The following is a 25,403-nucleotide window of genomic DNA, read 5'->3' as shown; positions in this document are numbered from 1 at the left end:
TTCGTTCCATGGGCATAGAACGGCTTTCGCCTTAAAAAAATAAATACATCCAGTCTCAACGTTAACGTGCTTGCACACGCGCGCACAAAAAAGTTTGCGTTCACCACGCAGACGCGAGGCAAACGCGCTCAGAAAGGAAGCAAACCGCGCGCTCAGAGCCGGCGACCCCGGCGGCGACGTGTCCCCGAACAGTGGCGCCCTCAGCAGAAATAGCGGGCGCAACTGTAAACTCCCCAAGGACGCGCTTGCCCATTGACGGCGGCGCGACGCAGCAGGCCGCACCCAGTGCGCTTCCATCGAGCGGCCGTGCCACTGCATTCTGTCCAAAGGGGAATGGGAATGAAGAGACGGAGAAACTTGAAATGGTCTGAATTCCCTCATGCTCTTTCGCGGAACGCGCAGTAGGATGTACAAGAGCTGAGGGCACATAATGTGGCCATGAAGGAGTTTGTACAGAAAAGTGATATCAACTCTGATACGACGGCAGTGAAGAGAAGGAAGATTCAATTGGGCGCTCCTGGTGGAGCGAGAGGAGGAAGTTGCGCAAGGAAAGCGATAATGAAATATCCGTAAAAATTTTTTTTTGGTATTCTGTCAACCTTGTCCAAGTTCGATTTGCAAGTGCCATTCCAAACAACCGACGCGTACTCCAAGAGCGGCAAGCATATGGACAGGTACAGTTTTAAGAACGGAGATGGAGTACGGAACTCTCTCGAAAGTCTGCAAACGAACCCGAGTGTGCGCATAGCCCGCTGAGCAGTGCGTTTAGTATGAGAGGAGAAGCTGAGGGTGCGGTCAAAAAGTACACCAAGGTCAATAATTTCATCAACCCTGTCGAACGGCACAGAATTCACAGAATAATGGTAGAGAAAGCTATGTGTTTTACGGGTAAATGAGACAACCCTAGTTTTGGAAGAATTGAGGGTAAGTCGATTCTTCGCACACCAATCAGAAAAAGCAAATATGTCCGATTGCAACAACAAGCAACCTTCAAGAGAATGTATTACCTTGAATATTTTTATATCATCAGCATAAAGGAGAGACGAGGAGTTCTTGATCACGGAGGAAACGTCATTAATAAAAACGGAGAAGAGAAGTGGGCCTAATACAGAACCTTGAGGAACTCCAATGGTTGCAGGATAAATGAAGGAGGTCTGTCCATTGATACTGACAAAGCAAAATCGATCAAGGAGATAGCTCCGTAGGAGGGCTACGACTGAGACTTCGACGCCAGAGAGTAGAAGCTTTTCAAGAAGTAATGAGCGAGTAACAACGTCGAAAGCTTTGCTCAAATCACAGTACACAGTGTCAACCTGACCTCTCTGAAGGACTGCTGCAGAGGCATACGTCATAAACGTGACTAGGTTGGTAGAAGTAGAGCGACCCGACATGAAGCCATGTTGATTCGGTACTATGATATATTTGAGATGGAAGGAAAGTACGTTGTGCAAAGCTAAATCGAAAAGCTTAGAGGTTGCACATAGAAGAGAAATCGGACGATAATTGGAAACATCAGATTTGTTTCCAGACTTGAAGACAGGAAACACACGTGCCATTTTCCACACGCGAGGGAAGGCAGCATTTTTTAAACAGTTATTAAATATGGCAGTCAGTACTGGTACAAAGATATAACTGAAGGCTTTTATTATGGCGGCTGGAATGCCATCAGGTCCAGGAGACAAAGATGGTCTCAGACGCTTAAGACTCTCAGTTATCAACTCCTCGTCAAAGAGAATGGAATTAGATAGTGCACCAGATGGGAGGCAAACGGAATCACAATGTGGATGTTTGTAAGCGGAGGAAAAATGTTGGGCAAAACTGTCGGCAACATCCCGAATTTCCGACCCCTGAGAGTCAACTAAGCTGATACACAAATCTGATTTAATGGAACGCTTGCGAACGTAACGCCAGAACTGACTTTCACGCCATCACGCCATTTTAGGTGGGCGTATGCGTTCTACATCCCTTTACTTTTTTCTTCATCAATAGATGCGCAGCGACGGGAAATCGGTTTGCGTTCTTTTTTGGATCGCGGCCATACAAGATTACTGATGTAGCTATTGAGGTTACTGGTCATTACAGATGGGACACGTCAGGCCTACACTTTATGAGCTGGCATGTGTGGACATTATATATAGTTTGCTTTTTCACTATCTTTTGAAACCAAATTATTGTTTCACTACAGTCTCCGTGCGAGCATAAACGCGCACCTGTACTTGCAATACGGAGTCGATGGAACGAAGCTCCCGTGTACAGCAGTTGGGTAAACACTCGCGCCAGTCGAGTGCGGAATCCGCCGCCAGTCCCTTTGTGCGGAGTCGATCAAGAGCGTCTGACGGGATCATTAGGACTCGGCCATGAAGTCTGCGCTTTGCGTGCTGGTGATCGTCGGGCTGTCGTCTGCCCCTGTCTCATCGGCTGTTAACATCTGCGCGAAACCCCCAGGTAAGGTACGCGAGAGGTTGCTTGCGATGAACTAAATTGCCTTCAGCGCTGGAAATGAAAGGACCATCTCAGCTCCTCCTCATCAGCACAGAATGTTTTGTGCATATCATTTCGTGCCATGAAGCACCAATCGAATTCGAGGAATAAGCTTCGCAGATCAATTGTCGAAAGTACGAAATTCGCATTCGGAAGACTGCGGCGTTATTTCAAGTGTGCGCTCTTCGGATTCCAAAGACTACTATTCAACAATACATAAATGAGAGCAAAAGACAAAGACGATGGAACTGGCAACATAAGCGCCGACGGAAAAAATTTAAGGCGTATGCAAGTAAAAAGAAAGGTCTCCGTGGTTTCGTAAGAGTGCCGCGTGGCACTGTTGAACGCGCATGGTGTGCTTCGGTAAACAAATTTTACACGCTAAGCCCCCGAACAAATGCTGGGACGCCGATTCCAGGAGCTGTTCTTTAATTAAATGTCAGTGACTTACTAAGCTACACTCAAATTCTTCGGCAAACAATACACTCCGCACACGAACAGACGCTGATTCGAGGGACTGTTCTTTAACTAAGGGTACACCAGTTATTAGGTTTGGTTTGGTTTGTGGGGTTTAACGTCCCAAAGCGACTCAGGCTATGAGAGATGCCGTAGTGGAGGACTCCGGAAATTTAGACCACCTGAGGTTCATTAACGTGCACTCACATCGCACAGCACACGCGCGCCCCTTGCTTTTCGCCTCCACCGAAAAGCAGCCGCTGAGGCCGGGATCCGATCCCGCATCCTTAAGCACAGTAGTCGAGCGCCGTAACCACTGCACCACCCCGGCGGGGCTGCCCTTAAGTTCGCCGCACGAATATCGAAATGTCCATCGCATTTCTTAATTAGTCGTTTCCGAAGTCATGATGAAATTAAGGCTTGATTTTTTCTCTCTTTGCAACCTCAACCTGCACCTGTTTCGGTTATTGTACATCGTTTCGTAACATACATTGGTCGTCTTTTGATTTGCTCTGTTCTTTTAGTATATTAGATTTGCTTTTTGGGACATCGTGTAAAATCCGCCTTCATGGCATGAAAGCCAGGCGTCCTTTCTGCTTATGCTCTCTTTTAGCTAAAAGTTACTCCGTAGAATGACACTGATGACTGCAGGGAAACGAAATACCTAAGCACGAACATTTAGACTTGGCGCTGGAATGATATAGTAGATACGGGTTAAAGAATCACGCCATCATTTATCGTTACGGAACTGCGATGAAGGCTACTGTAAAGATATATGATCCTCTTTGGCGTTTTTTTTCTCACCAATGTAATATTTGTGTCCTACCCTGTTCGCTTTTAAACTCTCTCGTTGGCACCACACGTGTCCCAAATAGCTCCGATTGGTGCTCAAAACCATTGCTAAAAGGACTTCATTTCTTTAAGCCCCTAACAGGTGCGATAGGTTGGACAACCGCCTATTGCTATGGAAAAGTATATAAAACACTTGATATCACCTGATCACTCTGATAACACCTGATAAAACACTTGAATCAAGCCTGAGTTTCTCTTAGATCAAATCCATGACGCTGATATTAAGGAACTTGGAACTTGAAATTTGTCCGATAATGTCCCTACAATATACACATGCTGAAAGGCAAATCTTCCCTTCTTTTTTAAAGGGTTTTCGTTCCCCACGCATACCTATTTAAAGCATGTGGTCACTTAGGCGGATTTTTAATTTCAAGCTTTTAACCTTGAGGCCCCCCAAAGTCAAGTACGTTCTCTGCAGCGGCATCCCTGATGCTGAAGGTGCTGAAGCCGACAGCGAAAGTTCTTCTGGACTGCGTGGCTGACGTGCTGATTCTGCACAGAGTCAACGCCAGTTTCCTCACTAAGGTGAGCCGCTTGGCCGAGGCAAGGAGAGCAGAACGTTTGCATGATGCCTCGTTGTTGGTTGGTTTTGCTTGTGGGGATGACGTCCCAAAGCGACTCTGGCCATCTTAAGTCACTTTCTTTTAGTTGATTTAGCGTATGAGCAAGAGGCGGCGCTTTCCACATATGGTTTTTTTTCCTGTGGACTGTGAGCAAACTATGCGCCTAAGAAGCTAGCTTACACTTTACCTTTTACTGCGAGCAATTTGTGTAGTTCTGCCAACGTTCTCAAGCAGAGGGCGGAAGTAGGGAAAGGGAATTAAGATTATAACAGTGACTCGTTTTTGTCCTGTAAAAAGTGTGAACATCTGTTTTGGGTGTGACTCAAGGATATTTGATATAAGGGGATCTCAGAACACATCTACATATCTACATCGCCCGACATTTCTTGTTCACAAATCTCTGAACTCTGCTTCTCGTCGCACCTAAGTGCAAGAATGAAGCCGAACAACTCAGCAGTAAAGGCAGATAATTTATAGGACGTAGGTATTTGTGCAAAAGAGGGGTAATTGTTCTGACTGTTGCGTCGATGGCCGGATTGCAGTGTTCTCTCGGGTCGGAAAGCATGTTTTGTACAAGAATATGAAACAGCGCGTAAAGACAGCTATTAAACTGCGACTAGTAGACAGGGCAGGGTGCGTTACTGTCCGTTTGCTGGTTCCGCTGTTCCCCCAGTCTTTATGTACCGTTTAAATTGTCTAAGCAAATAGGCATCAACCACCTTTATGGCGCTTTGTTCAGTCGTCTATATCATCGTGCCAAATGAATTCTGGAAAAGAGTGCCTGAAAACACCGTCGAACCGAAGTCGTTCTCCAATAACGAGAAGCAGAAAGAAAATGGAAACTTTGAGGCCGACTACCAGCCAGTAGAAACATAGAACGATTCTATCATCATCATCATCATCATCAGCCTGATAATACCCACTGCAGGGCGAAGGCCTCTCCCATATTTCTCCACTTAACCCGGTTCTGTGCTAGCTGCATCCACTTGACCCCTGCGAACTTCTTAATCTCATCCGCCCACCTAACTTTCTGCCGCCCCCTGCTACGCTTTCCTTCCTTTGGAATCCAGTTTGTTACCCTCAGCGACCATCGGTTATCCTCTCTTCGCACTACATGTCCTGCCCATGTCCATTTCTTCTTCTTAATTTCTACTGGAATGTCGGTAACTTGAGTTATTTCTCTGACCCACTCTGCACGCTTTCTATCTCTTAATGTTACCCCTACCATTTTTCGTTCCATAGCCCTCTGGGTTGTCCTCAACTTAAGTAGAACCGTCTTTGTTAGCTTCCACGTTTCAGCCCCATAGGTGAGTACAGGCAAGATGCAACTGTTGTATACTTTCCTCTTGAGCGATACCGGTAAGCTGCTAGTCATCATCTGCGAGTGCTTGCCAAACGATTCTATTGAACAGCATAAATTAAGCACTGAGCTTCTGTAGCGCTTAGCCGGCTAGCCAGTGCCTTCCAGCTGTGCCGACGACCGCCAAACACTTCAAGAGGGGCTAAAAAAAGAGTAGAATGGGTAGGAAAATACAAGAGAACAAAGAATGTGATCTGCATCGGATATAAGTGGTTAGGATAGTAGAGGTCTGAGTGGAATTGTAAAAATAAGATCAGGGCAGATGTTAGAAGAGTATTTGAATTTTGCGAAGAATATTACGAAGAAGAGAATGGGGCCTGGGTAAAAACTTGTATAATATTCTGGGTTGTATTATTCGGATGGACGAACGGACGGACGCACGGACGGATAGCAGGAAAGTTGAGAAGAGCGCGCTTCTACAACATTGCAAATAGTGCATGCTTGAAACGACTTTCAGAAGAAAATGACCTACAGATTTTTTTTCGCTTCTCATATGCGATAAACAAATGCTTTTCTTTCGATTTGCACAGATTGCAGCCATCCACGGATGCGGGGTTTCACGTAATGCGCCTTCCTATGTGTTCGAAATACCCTCGGACAAATAACGCCATGAAATCGTCCTGTTACAAATTGTGTTGCTATGTTTTGGTCGGGCATGGCGTAGGCTGCAATCACATCAAACGTTTGCTCACAGGGTTTATTTTTGTCAAGTAAGGGTTCTAAAACGCTTTATTTCAAACCACGAACGAAGCGCTGAAATGTGCTTCGCCTGCAGACCAGTCCGAGCTGATACCATTCACAAGGAGAAGCCAGCCAAGTATGCCATGAGAGGGCGGGGGATGAGTGAGGGGTGCAGAAAGGGGCCTCACAAACGATGAGACAATACGTGCGAGAGAAAGTGTGCAAGATACTTCAGATATCAGGGCTATTATGGCAGGTTTGGGTGCGAGCGAAAGCGATATGAATACATTCCTGCTGGTGTGCATGAGTCTGCGTGTGCGTGCATGCAAGCGTGTATGCGTGCGCGTGTCGGTCATTCGAGGATCGCCTAAATTAAGATGTGTAATCAGCTCAACCATTACTCTTGACCGCGCTCTATTTATGTACTTGCCCGGCGCGCTATTTTGTGTGACGAGGGCCTTCTAATCAACAAAAACACTTCTCGGTCCTACTTCGAACTTAGGCAAGAGCTCGCCGCTGACGTTGTGCTACATTGTGGTGCTTGTCTATATATGTTTTCAATTTTACCTACCTTTTTTTTTTTTTTTCTGTCATAGGTGGTGACCGTAGTCTGCGAGTATCACGTTGACTGCTATCGTGGCTTAATGGACGTTAAAGATGTGAGCGAAAGTTTTCCTGATTTATGCCTATGGACGCTGCATGCATCCTGTAGATGGAACTATTAACGCGAAAGCTGTCTTGTTATTGTGCACGAGGGCGCTCACTTGCCGTTCTTAAAGAAATATTGGGGGCAAATCGATGTTGCCCTGTATCGATTGGGTGCCGATTTCTAATAACGGAGAGCCACTCCCATCGAAAGCGGAGATTAGTTCTGTAACAAAGACGAAGCACAAAACATATGTCACCGAACAGTTCGGCAAGTAAACTGCGTGCGTCGACACCGAAATTCAAGTCCAATCTCACAGACCCATTGACTTCAAAACTATGTCGACGAGCACAGCTGCGGACATCCTGAGGTTAAGCTGAGTGACGGGTAAATTTTCTCATCCATAAATGGGCATTCTTCTTCTCTCCCAGGCATACTGGGAGCTATAATTGTGAGGGGCTGTCTTCAGTGACCCTTCAAAGTCTTTCTGTCACGAAAGTTATTTACACACTTCCGCTGCATGCGAATTCATAGCGCGTGTTCCGCACAGGTATAGACAAGTTATCGCAATGGCAACCAGCGATTATGGTATCGCACTTAGCGAGCTCGGTATAAAGCTGTCTGCAATTCAATTCCCTGTTACTTGAAGATAAAAACAGCTTTGTAGGAAAAGATAAAAAAAGAAATCTGATGCCAATTTGAGGATAGAAAAAAAGGGAGTAAGGTTTTCAATTTATCTGAAGGGCGATTTCATTCAGAGGTTAAAATCAGGTGAAGCAGTCGATCTAAAATGACGCGTGTAAATGTAAAAAAAAGAAATAGCTTTGGAATTAAAATTATAAGGCTGACGCGTTTGCGCAGCACACATTGCTGAGAATCAATCCTACTATGACTCTTCTTGCGTTCGCATTACAACAGCTCGATGTTTCAGTGAGATCTTAATGAGGTGAGAGTGAACCTCTCAATAGGTAGGCTATACATTTTTGCATCAATGTATTGAACATTTGTTTAAGGCCTCAAAAATGTATACTTCGTAAACACAACAGATCGAGCCATTTGCTAAGCTCGTTAAAAGCAGCGTTTCCTCTAAATTTCTAAAGCGTGCCTCTGGTACGTGACAGTTGCCAGATGACATGGGCGCGTACTTATTGGTGGTGTGATGTCAGAAGATGGTGTCACATGGCCGAGTCGACGGGAAGTTCGACTCACTCGCTTGAGCTACAGTTCGGAATATAACCCTCCGAGACGCTCATTGCCAAACTGTAGGCACACTTCCGCATTCTCCGGACTAGAATAAGACAACATTCAGGATGAACTCATCTTACATGACGTCCCTTCTGCCAGCTGTAGCGCTGCCTAGAATATGTGAAGTGAATCTGAATTTCCTGCTTCGCTTTTATGCGGTAGGCATTTTGGGTATGTCGCTTGGGTTTTGGTCATGCAGTAACAGTGGTGGCGTGATCGACGTCATGTCTTCGTAGCCGCGGCATCTTTCTGTGTGCCAGTATTTTCTTTCCGCTTCTCACCGCCCGCCAGTTCGCTTGCACGCACGCACGCGCACAAACATGCATGCACCAGCGCACGCTGATGTGCCTGTATACATACCTTTATGACGAACCATTTTATGTTCTCGCAGCACTGAAATCAGACTCCCAAACCATTGCAGATGTGACGTTGGTTAGAAGTGGGCATAGCAGCTAGTGCTGACGAGGAGCTCTGCTGTATAAAACACAGATGCCTCTGATACGGGTTATTCGCTAGCCGCCTTCCTTTTGAAATGTTTTATTGGCTGTATTATGAACGGGTAGCGGAATTCGCTCCTCTATACGCCACAGCCGTTGTCTAGGCTCCGAAAAGAAGCAAGTGGAACAAGGCGTAACAGATAACACTGTAGCAGAGAGCCAACCAAAAACGGACCTCAATGTGGCGCTGTTATCTGCTTTCCAATCGAAATTTTTACGCAGCCGATCATCGAACAGCGTCTTCAGGGTTGTCATACCATTTCGCTTTCTATTCAGAATTAACCTTCTTGGCCTTATCGCTTCTCGGCCTTTTGGCTAAACACACATCTCCATGCCTGAACAAGATGTACATGAAATTCTCGATTCTAGTGGTGAAGACTTGATTAGTGGCGGGCGTCCCTGCGTGTTTCACGTTAGAGGCGTCCCGTGGTTTTGTCACCGTAGCACCTTCAATGCTCTGGAACTCTTCGAAGACTCAGGTCTTCGACATAGTCGTCCCTGCGGGGACCAGTCCCGAGACCGTCGTCGACGCGGCGGCCTCAATAGTGGGTTTGCCTAAGTTTACTGCGTCCAGCATATGGGCGCCCAGCCTTATCAAGTTAGAGTGAAGAGCATGACATCCATGTCTCTAATCGTTGACGCCGGCTGCCTCGTCATCGGCAGCGAGCGTATACCAATCGTCCCTGTTGGGCCTCAAGTTACCACCGGGGCCTGCCTTTTCCTGCCGTCTTACGTCTCACCCGAAACGCTCATACAGGTCTTGAGCCAGCATGGCAGAGTCCTGTCCGTCACTGCGGGCCAGATGGGCTCCCGTAAGGGTGTTCTCACTGGGACGCGGTATGTTCGGATGGAGATGTCTGCGTCGTCACCAGTGCCGTACTACCTACACGTCGCTGGGCATCGCGTAACCTCTGACTACAAAGGTATGCAGCGTGTTTGCGTGGCTCCTCGGAGCACTTTCGGGCGCAGTGTTCAGCGTCTTTTTGTGGACGCTGTGGTATCCACGGTCAGCAAAGCGAAGGCTGCTCCCTGCCCTGCCGACGCTGCAGTGAGGACCATCCGACGGTGACGTGCCCGGTGCGCCGTTCCTACTCGGACGCAGCGGCAAGTGCGTTTCCTCCCCTATACACCCATGAAGCCTACAGCGCCGGCCCCATCTGCCAAGCCAGCTGAGTCTACTAAAGGCAAGGAGGAAGTACAAATAGACTCTGTGGAGGGCACGACATCAAAAAACGTTGCCGAATTCGACTACTGGTACACTGGCGGAAGGAACGGCCAGCACTGATGATGTGCCGTTGGACAAGCATACGACTGGTCCATCCTAGCCTGAGATTGCTTGCGCGAACGCGGCTGATACCGCGGTGGTCCCCGAATCATGATGTGAGCCTTCAGCTATCGAGGCAGCTCCTGCCACATCGTCACCGGAACCTCAGTGCACGTCTGAAGTTCGCGGCGTCCAGGCCAAGCATGGAGTTCGCGGAAAGAAGGTGCGGTCGGCATCTAAGGCTTTGGCTCCACCGAAAACCCGCGGTGCCCTCGGAACGCAGGCTTGTCGTATATGAAGCTGGCGGCAACGCCGGCGTTTCTAAGATTCGCGGAACGCAGGCTTGTCGTATATGAAGCTGGCGGCGACGCCGGCCACTGCTGGCGTTTCTAAGATTCGCGGAGTCTTGGAGAACCAAACGGGGTGCGTGAAAAAAACTACCGGCATTACGAAAAGTCTTAAAGGAGTCATCTGAGGTTGTGAGCCAAAAACAGGATGTGGACGATTCCAGCAGCTCTTTCAGCCTTGGTGTCGGACACTCCCTGTCGCTTTCAACGCTCAGTGAGTGTGATATGGTCATCGAGCTCCAGCGAGAAGGGAATAAGCGCTGTGTTTTGTCGCCGACCTCAGGATCGGATGCGGCACAAGGTCGCCCGGAGGAACACCCTCCGAAGAAGTCCCGTCCTTCTTCAGGAGGGCCGGGGAGCTCCACCTAATGTGAGTGCAAAGCACTTTCGTGGTGCCACATCAGGGCTCGCATCTGCCTCAATAGCGTTCCGAACTCAATACCCGATATGTCATTAGGACTGAAAATTATTTCTTTAAACGCTCAGGGGTTTCATAAAATGCGAAAACAGACAGAAATAGTAGATTTGGCTTTCAGAACAAACTGTGACATATTGTGTCTTCAGGAAACAAATTTTACTACTCTTTCTGATGTATTGGCATTAAAGCGCGATTTTCATTTGGAGTACGTGCTTCTTTTCGTTCGCCACTTCGCGCTCGAGTGGCGCAGGAATTGTGGTGCTAAACAGATCCCTTTTGTGCGATCATCACTTCACATATGACGGTTTTGGGCGTGTTCTAGCGTTCGATTGCTTATTTGCGGCTTTAGTTTCTGGGGTTTAACGTCCCAAAGCAACTCAGGCTATGAGAGACGCCGTAGTGGAGGACTCCGGAAATTTCGACCACCTGGGGTTCTTTAACGTGCACTGACATCGCACAGCACACGGGCGCCTTGCTTTTCGCCTCCACCGAAAAGCTGCCGTCGAGGCCGGGATTCGATCCCGCGTCCTTGGGAACAGTAGTCGAGCGCCGTAACCACTATGCCACCCCGGCGGGGTATATTTGCGGCTTTGAAGTTGCGTATCTTGTGCATTTATGCTCCGGCGGACTCCAAGAAGCAATACCTTCTTTAAAGGGTTGGATGTTTTCTTTTTAGACGGCCGCCATGTAATAACAGTGGGCGATTTTAATTGTGTTATAGACACATACGTAGATGTTGAGGGCGACCGACTTAGAACGCACGTGAACTGCAGCGCCTGGTTCAGCATTTTGCGCTTCTTGATGCCAACGAACTCATGCATGGGTCGCGTTTCTGCTGGACATGGCATCGTGGTTCATCTTCGAGCAGACTGGATCGCGCATATGTGCCACAGTCCCTTTCAACGTATGTGTCGGCTATGGATGTTGTGGCCTTGCCTCAGACGCCCATTCATATTTCTGACCACCGGCCCGTCATGCTCAGCCTTTCCTTTCAGAGCGCTGGCTCATTTCGTCCGTGGCGTTTTGATGTGCACGTACTACATGATTCGCGTTCGCGTGAGAGCTTGTCGCGAGCTTTATGCGTCTCACTTTCTGACAGTGCAGAAAATGAATGGGACACGCTCAAATCAATTTGGCGCATGCACAGTTCGGTAGAGGGTCGTGTACTACGTCGTCGCGTGTCTGAGGAGCTGATAGACACGGCTACGAAGATCCGCATCGCACACAGAGCGGGTTGGCATAGCCCTCTGATGCGCGCATAGTGCGGACTGTTACATAGCCGGTATCAGTGCCTTACTTGAGCCTCGTCCTGTTCGGCGGCGGCCCGGCGTGGAAGACGTAGTCGATTTGCACATCCTGAGGTGCTTCGATTTGCACGGAGAACTTACATCCATAGCTCAGCGTTAAGCGGAGCGCCCCACTCTGCGTCCCATCAAACTAGGGATTGTATGCGTTTCTTGACGCACTTCAAAGGCATGGCATGTTCAGATGCTACGATTGGTGTAGGAGCTGTAGAGACGCATCCAATGTTAGCTGGGTTGCCGCTGGTCAGCCCGGAGATGCATGATGTGCTTTGTGCACTTCCCTCTTTAGAAGAGGCAAAGACAGCTTTAGAGTCAATGAAACGGGGGTAAGCGCCTGGGCCTGATGGGCTCCCCGTGGAATTTTATTTGGGTTTCTGGGACGTTGTCGGTCCAGCACTGACCAATGTCCTTCGACAGTGCTTTGAGCATTTAGATTTTCCGGCCAGTTTTCGAAGAGGGCGAATAATTTTGATCCCAAAATGTGATCCTGGATCATCTCGACCAGAAGAGTGGAGGCCGATCACCCTTCTTAACGTAGACTACAAGGCTCTCGCAGTCACCGTGGTTCGGCGCTTGAGGGGTGTGATGGCCTCCCTTACTGGTTGTCATCAGGTGTGCTCTGTTATTGTCAGGGAAATACATAGTTTGTCGTATGCCATTCGAGACATTATTGATTACACACAGAGACGCTTAGCTAGTGGCATCCTTGTTTCTTTAGATCAAGAAAAAGCTTTTGACCGGATAGAGCATGGCTACATATTCGGCGTTTTGGATGCTTTCCAGTTTCCGCAAAATTTAATATCTTTAATTAAAAGCATTTATGATGGCATTCAAAGCACACTGGCGATGTATAGGCGGGAAAGTGCCCCTTTCCCTGTGACCCGAGGTGTCCGGCAAGCTTGTTCCCTCTCGCCATTTTTGTTTGCTCTCAGCTTAGAGCCATATTTGAGGGCAATACTTACAGACCAAAGTATCCGTGGCCTCCCTCTCCCAGGGTGTCAGACGCTGCGTGTGACTGCTTACGCGGATGATATTACGCTGTATCTGCGTGATGAAGCGAGCCTGCTGCGCTGCCTTCATCGTTTTGACAGATGCGGCAAGGTTTCTGGGGCTGCTCTCAATTTTGAAAAAAAGTAAATATCTTTTAATTGGCAGGCCGGAAGCGCGCCTTAATGGTGCCCTACCAATTATTCACTGCGACACCATCCGCATACTTGGCATTGATTATGAGGCACGTGGGATAGCAGCTTCGGTGTGGACTTCCGTCTTAAACGAGGTGTGCAGCAAGGTGACTACAGCCAGTTCCTTTGAACTACCCATGTTGGAGAAACGCTATCTTGTCCGCACTGTTTTTTACGGGCGAATATGGTACCTCGCACATGTAATGCATCCACCTCTCAGATTTTGCGTTCCCTCCAGTCTCTTGTAAGTTCATTTTTTGGGAAGGTCGCACGGAACTAGTATGCCGTGCGGCACTCGCCCAGCCATGTTCGAAGGGTGGGTTTGCCTTCCCTTATTTTTCAGTCTGCTGTCGGCTGCTGGCTCTGCGCTTTCTTCTTTGTTTGCTGCAAGACTCGTGCTGGGCACTCATCTCATCTGGTGCCTTCTATTTTTTAGGCACCAATGTGAGGGAGCTTGTCCCTGACATACCACTCAATAGGGGACCTCAGGCTTTCCGGATGCCTGTTTTTTATTCGTGCATGGTGACATTTTGTCGCCACGTCTGTCATGTGAGCCCTGACTTAGACGTCTCGGCGAACAGAGTAGTGGAGTCAATGGGAACGTTACTACTTCCGCTGGGCGGATTCCACTTGTTGGTTACCACTCACAACACGTCGTTTCTGCCAGGGCATTTACGTGACTTTATGTGGCTTTTGGAGTGGGGGGTTTTGCCTGCACGAGATCGGCTGCAGCGATGGGGCATTGTGCGGACAGCGCAGTGCCCCAACTACCCACTTCAAGAATCCAATTGTCACATGGCCCAGCAATGCGCCGTTGCTCGTGTTTTTTGGAGGGCAGTTCATGCCGGTTTCAGATATCTAGGTATTAATCGATTTCTGATAAATGGTAGATGTCCTCGCGATCGCTTTGCACGATTGCTAATTCTAGCTGGGGCTTTCGCGTTATGGCGCAATCGTTGTGAGGCTGTCGCATCGAACCGGCGCAGACGTGCGCTTTTCCCTATCCTGGCGCGTCAACGAAAGGAGATCGTAAGCTTTCTGGCTGAGGAACTTTTCTACCTTAGTGAACGAGAGTTCCTTCGCCAATGGTCCTGCCCTTTTTTTTCCGTGTCGGATGGACGTGTCGGGTGGGTTTTACCCACCTTGGCACCTGTAATATAATGTAAATATTTATGTCAACTCACTCCTTTATACATCGCAACGCACATGTGCATCCACACATGTCGAACGGACGTGTACTTCTTAGATATATATATATATGTACGCTCACAGCTGTTCACATTGCAACCCACATAGTGTGCATACGATTGCTGTATATGTTTATTTTATTTGGCAAAGTTTCTACACTGTCTATACCTTCATGTACATTGCCATTCAAAATTGTATATATCATCATCACGAACTGCGCAAATTTTATTCTGTATGTAAATACTGATCTGTGATGTATTTGTTCGTTACGATGTATTCTATGTACATTTTTTTTTTGTTGTAATCATGTGCAATTCCTGTTTTGGTCATTTGTCGCCGCTCATGTGAATGTCTAATGTAAATGTCTTATGTCTAATAAAAAATTTTCTAAACACCTTATCGGTGCCATCGAGTATTGCCAGCGCCGAGAGATAGTCGTGAGATGTAGTTGGCAAGGCTTTCGTCTTAACATAGTGTTCATTGAAGAAATTGGCGCTTAATGCAATTTATGAAAGACAAGTAAAAAAAAAAGATATTTTTGCATGATTATTTTCACTGCGACAGAAAAGAAAGCAGGACTAATAAACAAAAAAGTGGTATAACAGAAAATGTTTTGTCAAAATTTACAAAAATTTTCTATCAGTTGTAAACAGAAAAACTGTAAAATCACAGAAAAAAAAATTAAAAAACAGAAACCATAGCAGAACAGGAAATTTCTGGCAGGACAGCTGCCAGAGAATTTCTGTATATTTCAACAAAAACATTTTACAGTGCTGAAAACACACGGTACCCGGTTTCTCCCTTCCTCCCTGTAGACGCTGATGATGACACACCTTTCGACCTTATTACGTTACTTGCTCTGCACAGCATATGGAGAAGCAGAATGTCTATTGAGCATGGTGACGTTGATGCCCGTTCAGGACGACAGAGAAGCGATTCGAAATTACCTAAACACGCAAAAAGTGCAGAATTGTCTACTGGGAAAGTTAGAGCGAGTTGAAGTGCTTGTCAAATACCAGGAATTTTTAAACTGACCACGTCCGCCAGCCGAAGACAGGATGATGATTTTAGTACTTTTTGTGTGTGTGACGAATTCGTACTGTTTTGTTCTAAAGCTATTTATATTTGTGTAAATTTTCCGGTAATAAAAAAGCCGGCGGGGTCTAGGGCTTTGCACATTCGGCTGGGGATCGAGAGAACGGTGGTTCGATTCCTGGTGGAGGCAGATTTTTTTCTTAACTCTAAGTTTCTGCGGGCCTTTCATGTGAACATTTCTGCAACCCATGAGCCTGTTTGCTTTTAAAGATTTCCGAGAGAACTGTGGAGTCTTGTACACTGCAGAAATTCGATAGCCGGAGCGTTGCTGCTGTGCACGGTGCCTCACTTTTTGCTCTCATTATCACTATCAACTAAATGCACCGTCATTGCCATTGCGTCTGTTATCATGGTCATTATCCTGTAGGCAAGGACAATTATGATGCACGTTTCACGAATATACCTGCAAAAAGAAAAAAATTCAGGGCGTGGCGCAGTTGGTTAAAGCGCTCGGCAGGGAGTGATGGAGGTTCGATTCTTGGCGGAGGCAGGATTTTTATTTTTTTAATGGCGTCTTCAGGATGATTGACAAGTGACACAACAGCGCATAGATCCTATGCAGAGATCCCGCGCACAGCTCTTGCGCAGGGAATTGCGTACCATGAGGAGCCTAGAAAGGCTTCTGCCCTAAAAACCCTCGCTTATCTCTCTGCGTGTCCATCGCAGAAAAATTAGCTACACGCGATGGTTAACCTCTTGGCTTTATAAGGAGAGGCATTATGAAACTGGTTTTAATAAGGTGTTCTCGTTCAGAGAAAGGTAGTGTTACGTTTCTCCACCGAGAAGTGGGACAACTGACGCGGCCACCGCATAGCAACAGGCAGAACCGCGAGCGGATCGGCCATTTCGACGCCGTTCATCGGCCGCGCAACGCTTCCTCCCGCCGACAAGACTCAGCGTGTTCCTGTGCGTGCGTGTGTGTGCAAAAGCTGGTCAAGCCTGGAGCTCGAGGGAAAGTGCGTCGCCCTCTCCTGTCTGCAGGAGGTGGAGGAGATGAGGTCGGAACACCTGCGATTGAGTCATTCGTCGTGAACCAACATGTTTGGCTCTCCCTTTCCTGTGAGGGTTTACCCTTTCCCTGTGAACTGGAAAAACTATAAAAAGCAGCGGCCGACTCCGCTGAGAGAGAGACTACTTTGACGCGCCGTTGGCACGGCGCTAGACACCAGCTGTGTGAGAGTGTCTGTAATCTCTCCGGGTCAGCTTCACTGCCCGTTTCTTCCTGATGTTACAGTAAAGGTTGTTTCGTTAAAAGACGCCTCGTCTTTGCTGGCACCTTTGATGCCGTCCGCCGTCCACGGAGCCGCAAGGCCAACGCCACCGAGAGGCCGCGCGCCGCAGCGGTACGCTACCCCGGCACTCGCGACCCAAACGTAACAATTGGTGAACAGCGGTGGGACGACGACGACCAAGCCGTAACCGTGGTTGGAGGGACGAGCCAGGCGATACCGTCGTCTAACAACTGGTGAACAGCGGAGAGACGAGGACGACCAAGCAGTGACCGTGGTCGGTGAAACGAGACAGGCCTGACCGAGGTGCAACATCTGGTGGGAAGAGCGGAGATGTCACAGGCGTGACTCGTGAATCAAAGCAGCTCAGCGGAAAGGCGGGAGCAGTGCAACGAGCCCTGTGTGATGACTGGTTGCCTGCAGCGGAACGACTGCGTTGGATTCTTGGCTGCGAGGTTTGGTGAGTGCGGGACTTTCTTCTACTGAGTTTTGCCAGGCTTTTGTTAAGTAGAGAACAGAGCTGGTAATTGTGTTGTCGTTGTTGCTGGGTTAATTGCAGCAAGGCAATAGTGGGCAGTAGAGAAGGCAGCATTCGGAACAGCCATGGGTTTGGATTTGAAGTCGTTGCGCAAACCGAAATTGCTGGAGCTTGCGGAGGAGTTGGGTCTGAATTTGTCAGACAAACTCAGAAAACTAGAAGTGTTAAAGGCTATTCTTGAGTTGGAAGCTGAAGATGACGAGCTTTTGGAATGCCTTGAGATCATTGACGAACGTCAAGAGGATCGTGTGCGTAGGGAACGTCACGAGAAAAAGGACGCCCTCGTAGGGAAACTGATCCAGCTGGAGATTTCAGCACATCGAATGAGCGTGGAAAAGTTTGACGCTTTCAGTGCCATTCAGCGTAACGGTTCGATACCGCGAGACGGTACGCCACCATTCCTCATCGCCGAGGATATGGTAAATTATTTGGCAGACTTCGAGAATGTCTGTAGAAGTAAACGCTTCGAGCGAGGTAGTTGGGCGCTGAAGTTGGTAGCTCTTCTCTCCGCTGAAGCGTCGGAAGAAATGAAGCGATTAGTTGGCGACCGGTTGCAAAATTACGATGAACTAAAAGATTCATTGCTGATACGATATCAGATAACGCCTCATGATCTTCGGAAGAGATATGAGAGCGAGAAACATTGTGACAAGTCATACTTTGATTTGGCCTATCAGTTGAAAGCCGCTGTAAGCGAATGGCTAGACAGTGCGGAAGTTCCGGAGCAAATCGAACTTGCACAGGAGTGTGAGAAACAGCTTGGGGAAGCGGCCGAGCAATGTGACCGCAGTAGTGAGCCGACCGATTCTCGAACAGAAGAGTATTGTGTTACCTTGGTCGAGCCACTAGCTGACACTGTTAGCACAGGCTTAATCGGCGAGAAGTCCGAAGTGACGCCGTTAAGCGAGGTGAACTGCACGCCGACCCAAATAGCTGTAGGAGATACAGTTCCATCATATGAGTGTGGGGAACTGATAATAGCTGAACCGCCTCTCGAGTTAAATGCAGAAGCTGGTCTAGACCATGGCGGAGATGGAAATCAGCTAGAAAATGAGAAACTTTCAGTTTCCGAAATCAGCTGTGTCGTAGAGCAGGGCGCGCAGAAAAGCGAATTGCCAATCAGGGAAGCTGCGCAACCCGCGAGTTGTGATCAGCCAGGGCAGACCGACGAGGAGTGCGCGTACGCTGTAGAGAGCGAGACTTGCGAAGGCGACAGCGAGCGACCAGAGCAGAGTCAGAGTCGTTCGTGCTCCGATAGCGGCGAGACTTGCGAAGGCGACAGCGAGCGACCAGAGCAGAGTCAGAGTCGTTCGTGCTCCGATAGCACGCTAGGTTGTATTCGCGAAAGCAACCCCAGTGCGAACACGGACGTAGCACCTATGGCCCTCACGCAATCCGAAGCGCCCCAGCTGTCGAAGGAGCTTGATCGTGCGCCGGTTAACGCTGAGCGATGCAGCTCATCGGAGGACCCGTGTAACGTGAGTGGCGAGCCAGAGGAAATGCCTAGCTTGAGGGCTGGCATAAGCGGTTGTTCGGATTTGACTGAAAGTGAGTCATGCGATGCAGCCGCGGCGCCGCCAGAGGAACTGCCTAGCTTGAGGGCTGGCATGAGCGGTTGTTGTTCGGACTTGTCTGAAGGTGAGTCATGCGCTGCTGGCCGCGATGCAGACGCGGCGCCGCACTTTGACCACTCAGACGACACCGGTGTCCTACTAGCTCCGGTTACCGCTAGCTTGCCAGAGCTCGCGCCGAAAGAAAGTGGGACTGGAGTGTTCAAGTGCTGCCACCGAAAAACGCGGAAAGGCAGACGCGAGAAAGAATGCTGCCATCGTAAGGAGAGCAAACTCAAACGATTGCAAAAAGAAAGCAGAAGGCTAGTATTCCAGCGCTGCCGACGAAAAACGCGAAAGGCCAGGCGCGAGAAAGAATGCTGCCATCGTAAGGAGAGAAAACTGAAACGGTTGCAAAAAGAAAGCAGAAAGCCTGTGTTTCAGTGCTGCCGCAGAAAAAAGCGGAAAGGCAGGCGAGAGAAAGAATGGAGCAAGTGTAAGCTATCGCGAAAGAGAAAGCGACTATCCCAAAGGCACAAATGCGCCCGTGCCCAGAAAATGCGTGACTGGTGCGCAACACGTAAGGAGAGGGATAGGTTGTTCCGAAATGTGAGTGATTCATGCTCATGTGTTTCTTCGCACAGAAACAGGAAGGTACGGTTGTTCCGAGAAACGGACAGCCGAAGCTTTAGTGAAAAGGGTGATCTCAACGGTAATGCCGATGGCTTAAGTCGGAGCCGATAACGTGAGAAGAAGCCTCAGTTTTCACTTGTTGGTGTTTTTCTTCCTGACATAGGATTTTGAAAATTTGTATTGTAGTATCTTTGTTTGAAGTGCTGTTTTGAAAATGCGATTTTCAAATTTGTGGACGCGTTCCAAGTGCTGCTAAGCTGCCCTTTAATATAGATGGGGGCATAAGAGGGAAATAGTCTGGCAGAACTTTGTGAAGTTTGTGCCGTGCTTGCTGGCTGAACGGTTGAGTCTTTAGCGTGGTTGTGACGTTGTGGGCTGCCAGAAATCTCTCTTGAAGACAGGTTGCAGAGTGCCTTGGAAACCCGGACTTGCCAAGGACTTCTTCAGGCTGTTTGAGCTCAAGAGAAGCTGAGTTGGACGACCCCAGCTAGCAGCAACATCCCGATCCCTCCGGACAGCGGATGCAGTCCCCTGCCCTTCGGGATCTCCCTTCCCCGGCGGGGCAGTCTGTTACGTTTCTCCACCGAGAAGTGGGACAACTGACGCGGCCACCGCATAGCAACAGGCAGAACCGCGAGCGGATCGGCCATTTCGACGCCGTTCATCGGCCGCGCAACGCTTCCTCCCGCCGACAAGACTCAGCGTGTTCCTGTGCGTGCGTGTGTGTGCAAAAGCTGGTCAAGCCTGGAGCTCGAGGGAAAGTGCGTCGCCCTCTCCTGTCTGCAGGAGGTGGAGGAGATGAGGTCGGAACACCTGCGATTGAGTCATTCGTCGTGAACCAACATGTTTGGCTCTCCCTTTCCTGTGAGGGTTTACCCTTTCCCTGTGAACTGGAAAAACTATAAAAAGCAGCGGCCGACTCCGCTGAGAGAGAGACTACTTTGACGCGCCGTTGGCACGGCGCTAGACACCAGCTGTGTGAGAGTGTCTGTAATCTCTCCGGGTCAGCTTCACTGCCCGTTTCTTCCTGATGTTACAGTAAAGGTTGTTTCGTTAAAAGACGCCTCGTCTTTGCTGGCACCTTTGATGCCGTCCGCCGTCCACGGAGCCGCCAGGCCAACGCTACCGAGGGGCGCGCCAACCCAAATGTAATAGTAGGTGAAAAGTTCTAGCGACGTTAAACACTTTTCAGCCTTGCGTTTTATTTCACTCCAAGTGGTGCGGTCGACTTCGCCACACTCCGGAAACGTGACGTCCAGGACTTTTACTCCGTGTACCCACTGACACCATTGAGGAAATAATCTCTAAAAAAATTCAAAGCGTAACGCTTGGCTTTCGGCTGAATTGAGACCCGCGTCTGACAGGCAGCTGTAGTTGTGAAAACACTGCAGGAAAGCTCTGTACCTGTCGATTCTCGTGACGAAAAGGGATGTATCATCTGCATACCTGCTTATGTAATCTCTCCTTGCTTGGGAGAGGAAACTGACGTATTGGCTTGCGAAATTGAATCCTTTGCGAAAAGGGCTCTGTGCTGAGGACAGTGGACATAATAATTATAAGGACAATGGGCATGCTTGTCGTCTGCAATGGCGCACGGGGACTGGACCGGTTACTTGGTTATTTATTACGAGCTTAGCTTCTAGGCCCGTATACATCAGTCTCACGTCAATAATCAGGCCCATAGTGACACCGAAACAGCTTAAAACTTCAGATAGTCTCGTTCGACGCAATCAAAACCTTTTGCAGCTTTTTCTTTGTCAAGAGAAACCAAAACACTCGAAACCAGTGTGCGTGTGGCAGACGTGGAAATGTGACAGGAATAGGCCCTTGAAAAAAAAATGTACACCCTCCCACTTTTTTAACCTGAACGCACGAGCGCCGACCGTCGAGTCGATAAGCGCCGTACGACGGAGCACAGCGGCGAAATGAGCGAGAATACGCGCGTGCGCGCAATGAGCGCTCCGGTGCAACTGTCCTCTGCCAGGCTGTTCTGGAAATGGGACCTCACCTCTACTTCTTTTGAGCACCATTATTATCGTCATTTTTTCTTTTCTGAACGCTTCCATCAAATTATAAATAAGCGGTCATGTGGTAGCGCTGGATGGAATGCAATATACGCCCGCTGATTATATTTCATGCGTATCAGCCTTTTGTTTCCTCTTTGCCTTTTCTAATCATTTTCTAAGCATTTTAGCCTTTTCTAATATTTTCCCAGCGGCATGCAGAAAACAGAAGGAAATGCGATAACGCACAAAAATGCAGGTGGGGTTGGATTCGGTTCTCGTAAAAGCCTGGCAGAGGATAGTTGCACCGGAGTGCTCACTGCGCGCACGCGCGTATTCTCGCTCATTTCGCCGCTGTGTTCCATCGTACCGCTCTCATCGACTCTGCGGTCGACGCTTGTGCGTTCAGGTTAAAAAAGTGGGAGGGTGTACGTCCAATTGCACAGCCTTTTTCAAAAGTTTAGAGCCCAGACGGTTTGCTTTTAAGCCGTATATTAGGACTTATTTAACAACCGTGGAAGTTCTAGCCATTGGAGAGAGTAGGACGAAAATCTTCCTGCCTTCAGCAAGTTTGAAAACCTCGGAATGCATTACGAGATACATAGTATGGCTCCGAAGTAGACCCCCTGGTCTCTAAACTTTTGCCAAAGGATGTAAGTACATCTTTCGTAAATTGAACGTCCTAGGACGTACAATTTTTTTTTTCATTAGCCTGGCACAGAGATTACTGGACGTTGCTTATCAGCTCAGGAAGAAAAGCTGTTATGTGGTGCGCAAGTATAGCGGCTAGTATTTTATAGTCAGAATTCGGAAATGGGCCTTTGTGCCTTCGGGTTGGACGGACCCTTTTCAGGAGGAGTATAACTCGAATGTCACTGTCCACTGAGAGTTAGCAAGAGGTGAACGTGTATTTCAGTGAAAAATGTTTTGTAGAAAACACGTGATAGCCCGCCAGGACCGGCCGCAGCAGAGGCATTGATTCAGCAAAGTAAAATGTCGAGTTCTTCCAGTGTAACTGGGCTACATAGGCTGCCGCGGCACTCGTCAGGTACACAGGCAATGCCTGAGCAGAAATCGTCTATAGCTGCGTTTGGTTTCTTTATGTCTCTGCTCTAAGCTGAAAACAAGTGCATGAAATGCGCGCGGAAAACAGACTCGATGTTCTCAGTGCGTTCATACTACGTTCCACCTCGTCGTTCTACAAACGGGATCGATGTGCGTCCCTCCACTGAGCCGCAGCAGACACTGAAAGGTACAGAGGGGTCTCCAAAATATATAACATTGATCTGCCGTTGACTGCGCCGCTGTTTTCGATCTAAGACGGAGAAAAAGTTCATAACGCGCTTTTAATTGGTTTAAGCAATCTCGCATAGTTAATGTGAGGGGCCTGCCCCGTCATGCATTACATGCCTTTCGAAGAGTGCTGTTGATTTCGGCAGTCAAACATTGACCAGGTATACCAGCCTGCTTTAATGAGCTCCGCACGGCATCTGGCTTTTAGGGCGTCCAAACAGCATGATTGTACTGGGCGACATCACGTTTCTACAAGAACCTCATGCAACGTCGCTACGCTTTGAGGATCATGTATTAATGTCGTATCTATTTTCTAGTGTTCCGTCAACAGGCTAGATCGATAGAAGTTTAGTCTCACCGATTTGGGAAAATGATTAGAGATGCGCGGAACATCAGACGGAATTGTTAACACCTCGCAACGAGTGACATAAAATAGCAAGCAGCTCCAGAAAATAAAAACAGACCAGGCGACTCATGTCTGAGCCGCGTTGCCATGTGGCAACAAATTCATCTCCGTGCAAATCAAGCCCATGCATCTCTTAGCTTGAAATTATGCATAAGACGTATCAATTTTTGGGTTTTGCTGTATGGCCTACTTTGTTTGCTCCCACGTCGCTATAGAGATATCCGACGCGGTTAAAGTCCCCGGCTATGAAAGTTGGGTAAATTTCTAACATAAAGTGATCAAGAGAAGAAAAAAGAATGCTGGGCAGGAGCGTACACTACAAGCGTTCTCACCTGCCTACAATAGAGATTGAAGTCTATCCCTGAACCACAAGTGCAGTGGGCACCGCGGCGGAACTGCTGCTTGAGGAAAACAACTCTAAAACTACACATACTCGTAAAATAATTCCTGAGTGTAAGAAAATCATCGCCAAGAAAACGGGAAAAAAACTGAACATCGCATGTGGAACTAAAGTTGCATTCTTGCAAGGAATATCCATGTCATGCGCTCGGGCAACCTTTGTAATCTCCCACTGTTTGTCTAGGCTTTTCGTAACCCCTCAGCAATAAGAGTGATACCCTAATGCGAAGTTCAGTGAGAAGGCTGAGTGGATCTTTCAGATCCATTTTTCAAGATTCAGTCACTAAACTGTTCATTCACTGGTTCTGTGGCACACAAGGTGGCATGTTGTGCCGACCCACCGTATGGGGCTTACTGGCGCCCGGACAGCCGTCGCTGTCCGGTGACCCGGGGTGTCCCCTTTTCACTGTCTGACAATCACATTCTATGGCACTGTCGCCCGTGAGCAGTTCAGCGAGGAGGCTGAGTGGATGTTTTAGATCCATTTTTCGAGATTGGTCATTAACCTGTTCATTCGCTCGTTCTGTGACACACATGGTGGCATGTTGTCCGACCCACCGCGTAGGGCTTATGGCGCCCGGAGAGCCGTCGCTATCCGGTGACCCGGGGTGTCCCCTTTTTACTGTCTGACAATCACATTCCATGGCACTGTCGCCCGTGAGCAGTTCAGCGAGGAGGCTGAGTGAATGTTTTAGATCCATTTTTCAAGATTGGTCATTAACCTGTTCATTCGCTCGTTCTGTGACACACATGGTGGCATGTTGTCCGACCCACCGTGTAGGGCTTATGGCGCCCGGACAGCCGTCGCTGTCCGGTGACCCGGGGTGTCCCCTTTTCACTGTCTGACAATCACATTCCATGGCACTGTCGCCCGTGAGCAGTTCAGAGAGGAGGCTGAGTGGATGTTTTAGATCCATTTTTCGAGATTGGTCATTAACCTGTTCATTCGCTTGTTCTGTGACACACACGGTGGCATGTTGTCCGACCCACCGTGTAGGGCTTATGGCGCCCGGAGAGCCGTCGCTATCCGCGGTGACCCGGGGTGTCCCCCTTTTACTGTCTGACAATCGCATTCCATGGCACTGTCGCCCGTGAGCTGTTCAGCGAGGAGGCTGAGTAGATGTTTTAGGTCCATTTTTCGAGATTCAGTCAATAAACTCTTCATTCGCTCGTTCTCTGGCACACATGGTGCCATGTTGTGCCGACCCACCGTGCTGTCGCAATCTGTTTTCCGGGAACCGCGTACGACGAGGCTCGGTGAAGTCTGGAGTACTGCTAACGTTGAGAGTGGTCGTAGTTTAGCTGGATGACGAAGTAGTGCCGGACGGTTGCGGTGGGTTCCGGTCCGTGCTCTCTTTACATAACTCTTCGTACGGAATGCTACGTAATTCAGATTTTTTCGTGTATTCGGGGGTGTTCTGGTTTTTTCAATAACTTGATTATCAGTTTTTTCATAGATGGTCAACTCGACGGGGCTAAAAGCTGCTTTCGAGTCAGAAACCGGGGTGTCTGTTGTCTGCTCTGCTTCCAGGCGACCGTGGTATGCCCTTCAGCAGCCGCCACTGCTGCAAACGGCCGTGAGCACATATAGTCGACCAGAGCTTGGCTTCAATCGCACCTGCAACACGACGCCTCGCATTTGTCTGTTGCCTGGCCGAATAAGGCTGTACCTCGAGCAGCGCTGTATGGCATTCCCTTCCAATATGGCCCTCAAGGGGGCACCTTGAGCACACCTATATGCCTCGATAATCACACGACAATGTAGCCTTGCACC

General features: G+C 48.6%; 1 protein-coding gene across 1 annotated transcript in view; it reads left to right on the top strand.

Moving 5' to 3' along the window:
* Nucleotides 1-2,357: 2,357 nt before the first annotated feature.
* The window catches only part of LOC146197721 (uncharacterized), a 33,586-nt gene continuing 10,540 nt past the window's right edge, over nt 2,358-25,403 (top strand). Inside the window, exons 1-3 of the mRNA XM_084599635.1 lie at nt 2,358-2,445; nt 4,208-4,314; nt 6,990-7,052. Of these exons, the coding sequence (XP_084455761.1) occupies nt 2,358-2,445; nt 4,208-4,314; nt 6,990-7,052 (258 nt within the window). The remainder of the gene's footprint in view (nt 2,446-4,207; nt 4,315-6,989; nt 7,053-25,403) is intronic.

This window comes from Amblyomma maculatum, chromosome 3 (assembly GCF_055883805.1).
Source record: "Amblyomma maculatum isolate TAMU_Amacu chromosome 3, ASM5588380v1, whole genome shotgun sequence".
NCBI lineage: Eukaryota > Metazoa > Arthropoda > Arachnida > Ixodida > Ixodidae > Amblyomma > Amblyomma maculatum.
This window is presented reverse-complemented; position numbering and strand designations above follow the sequence as displayed.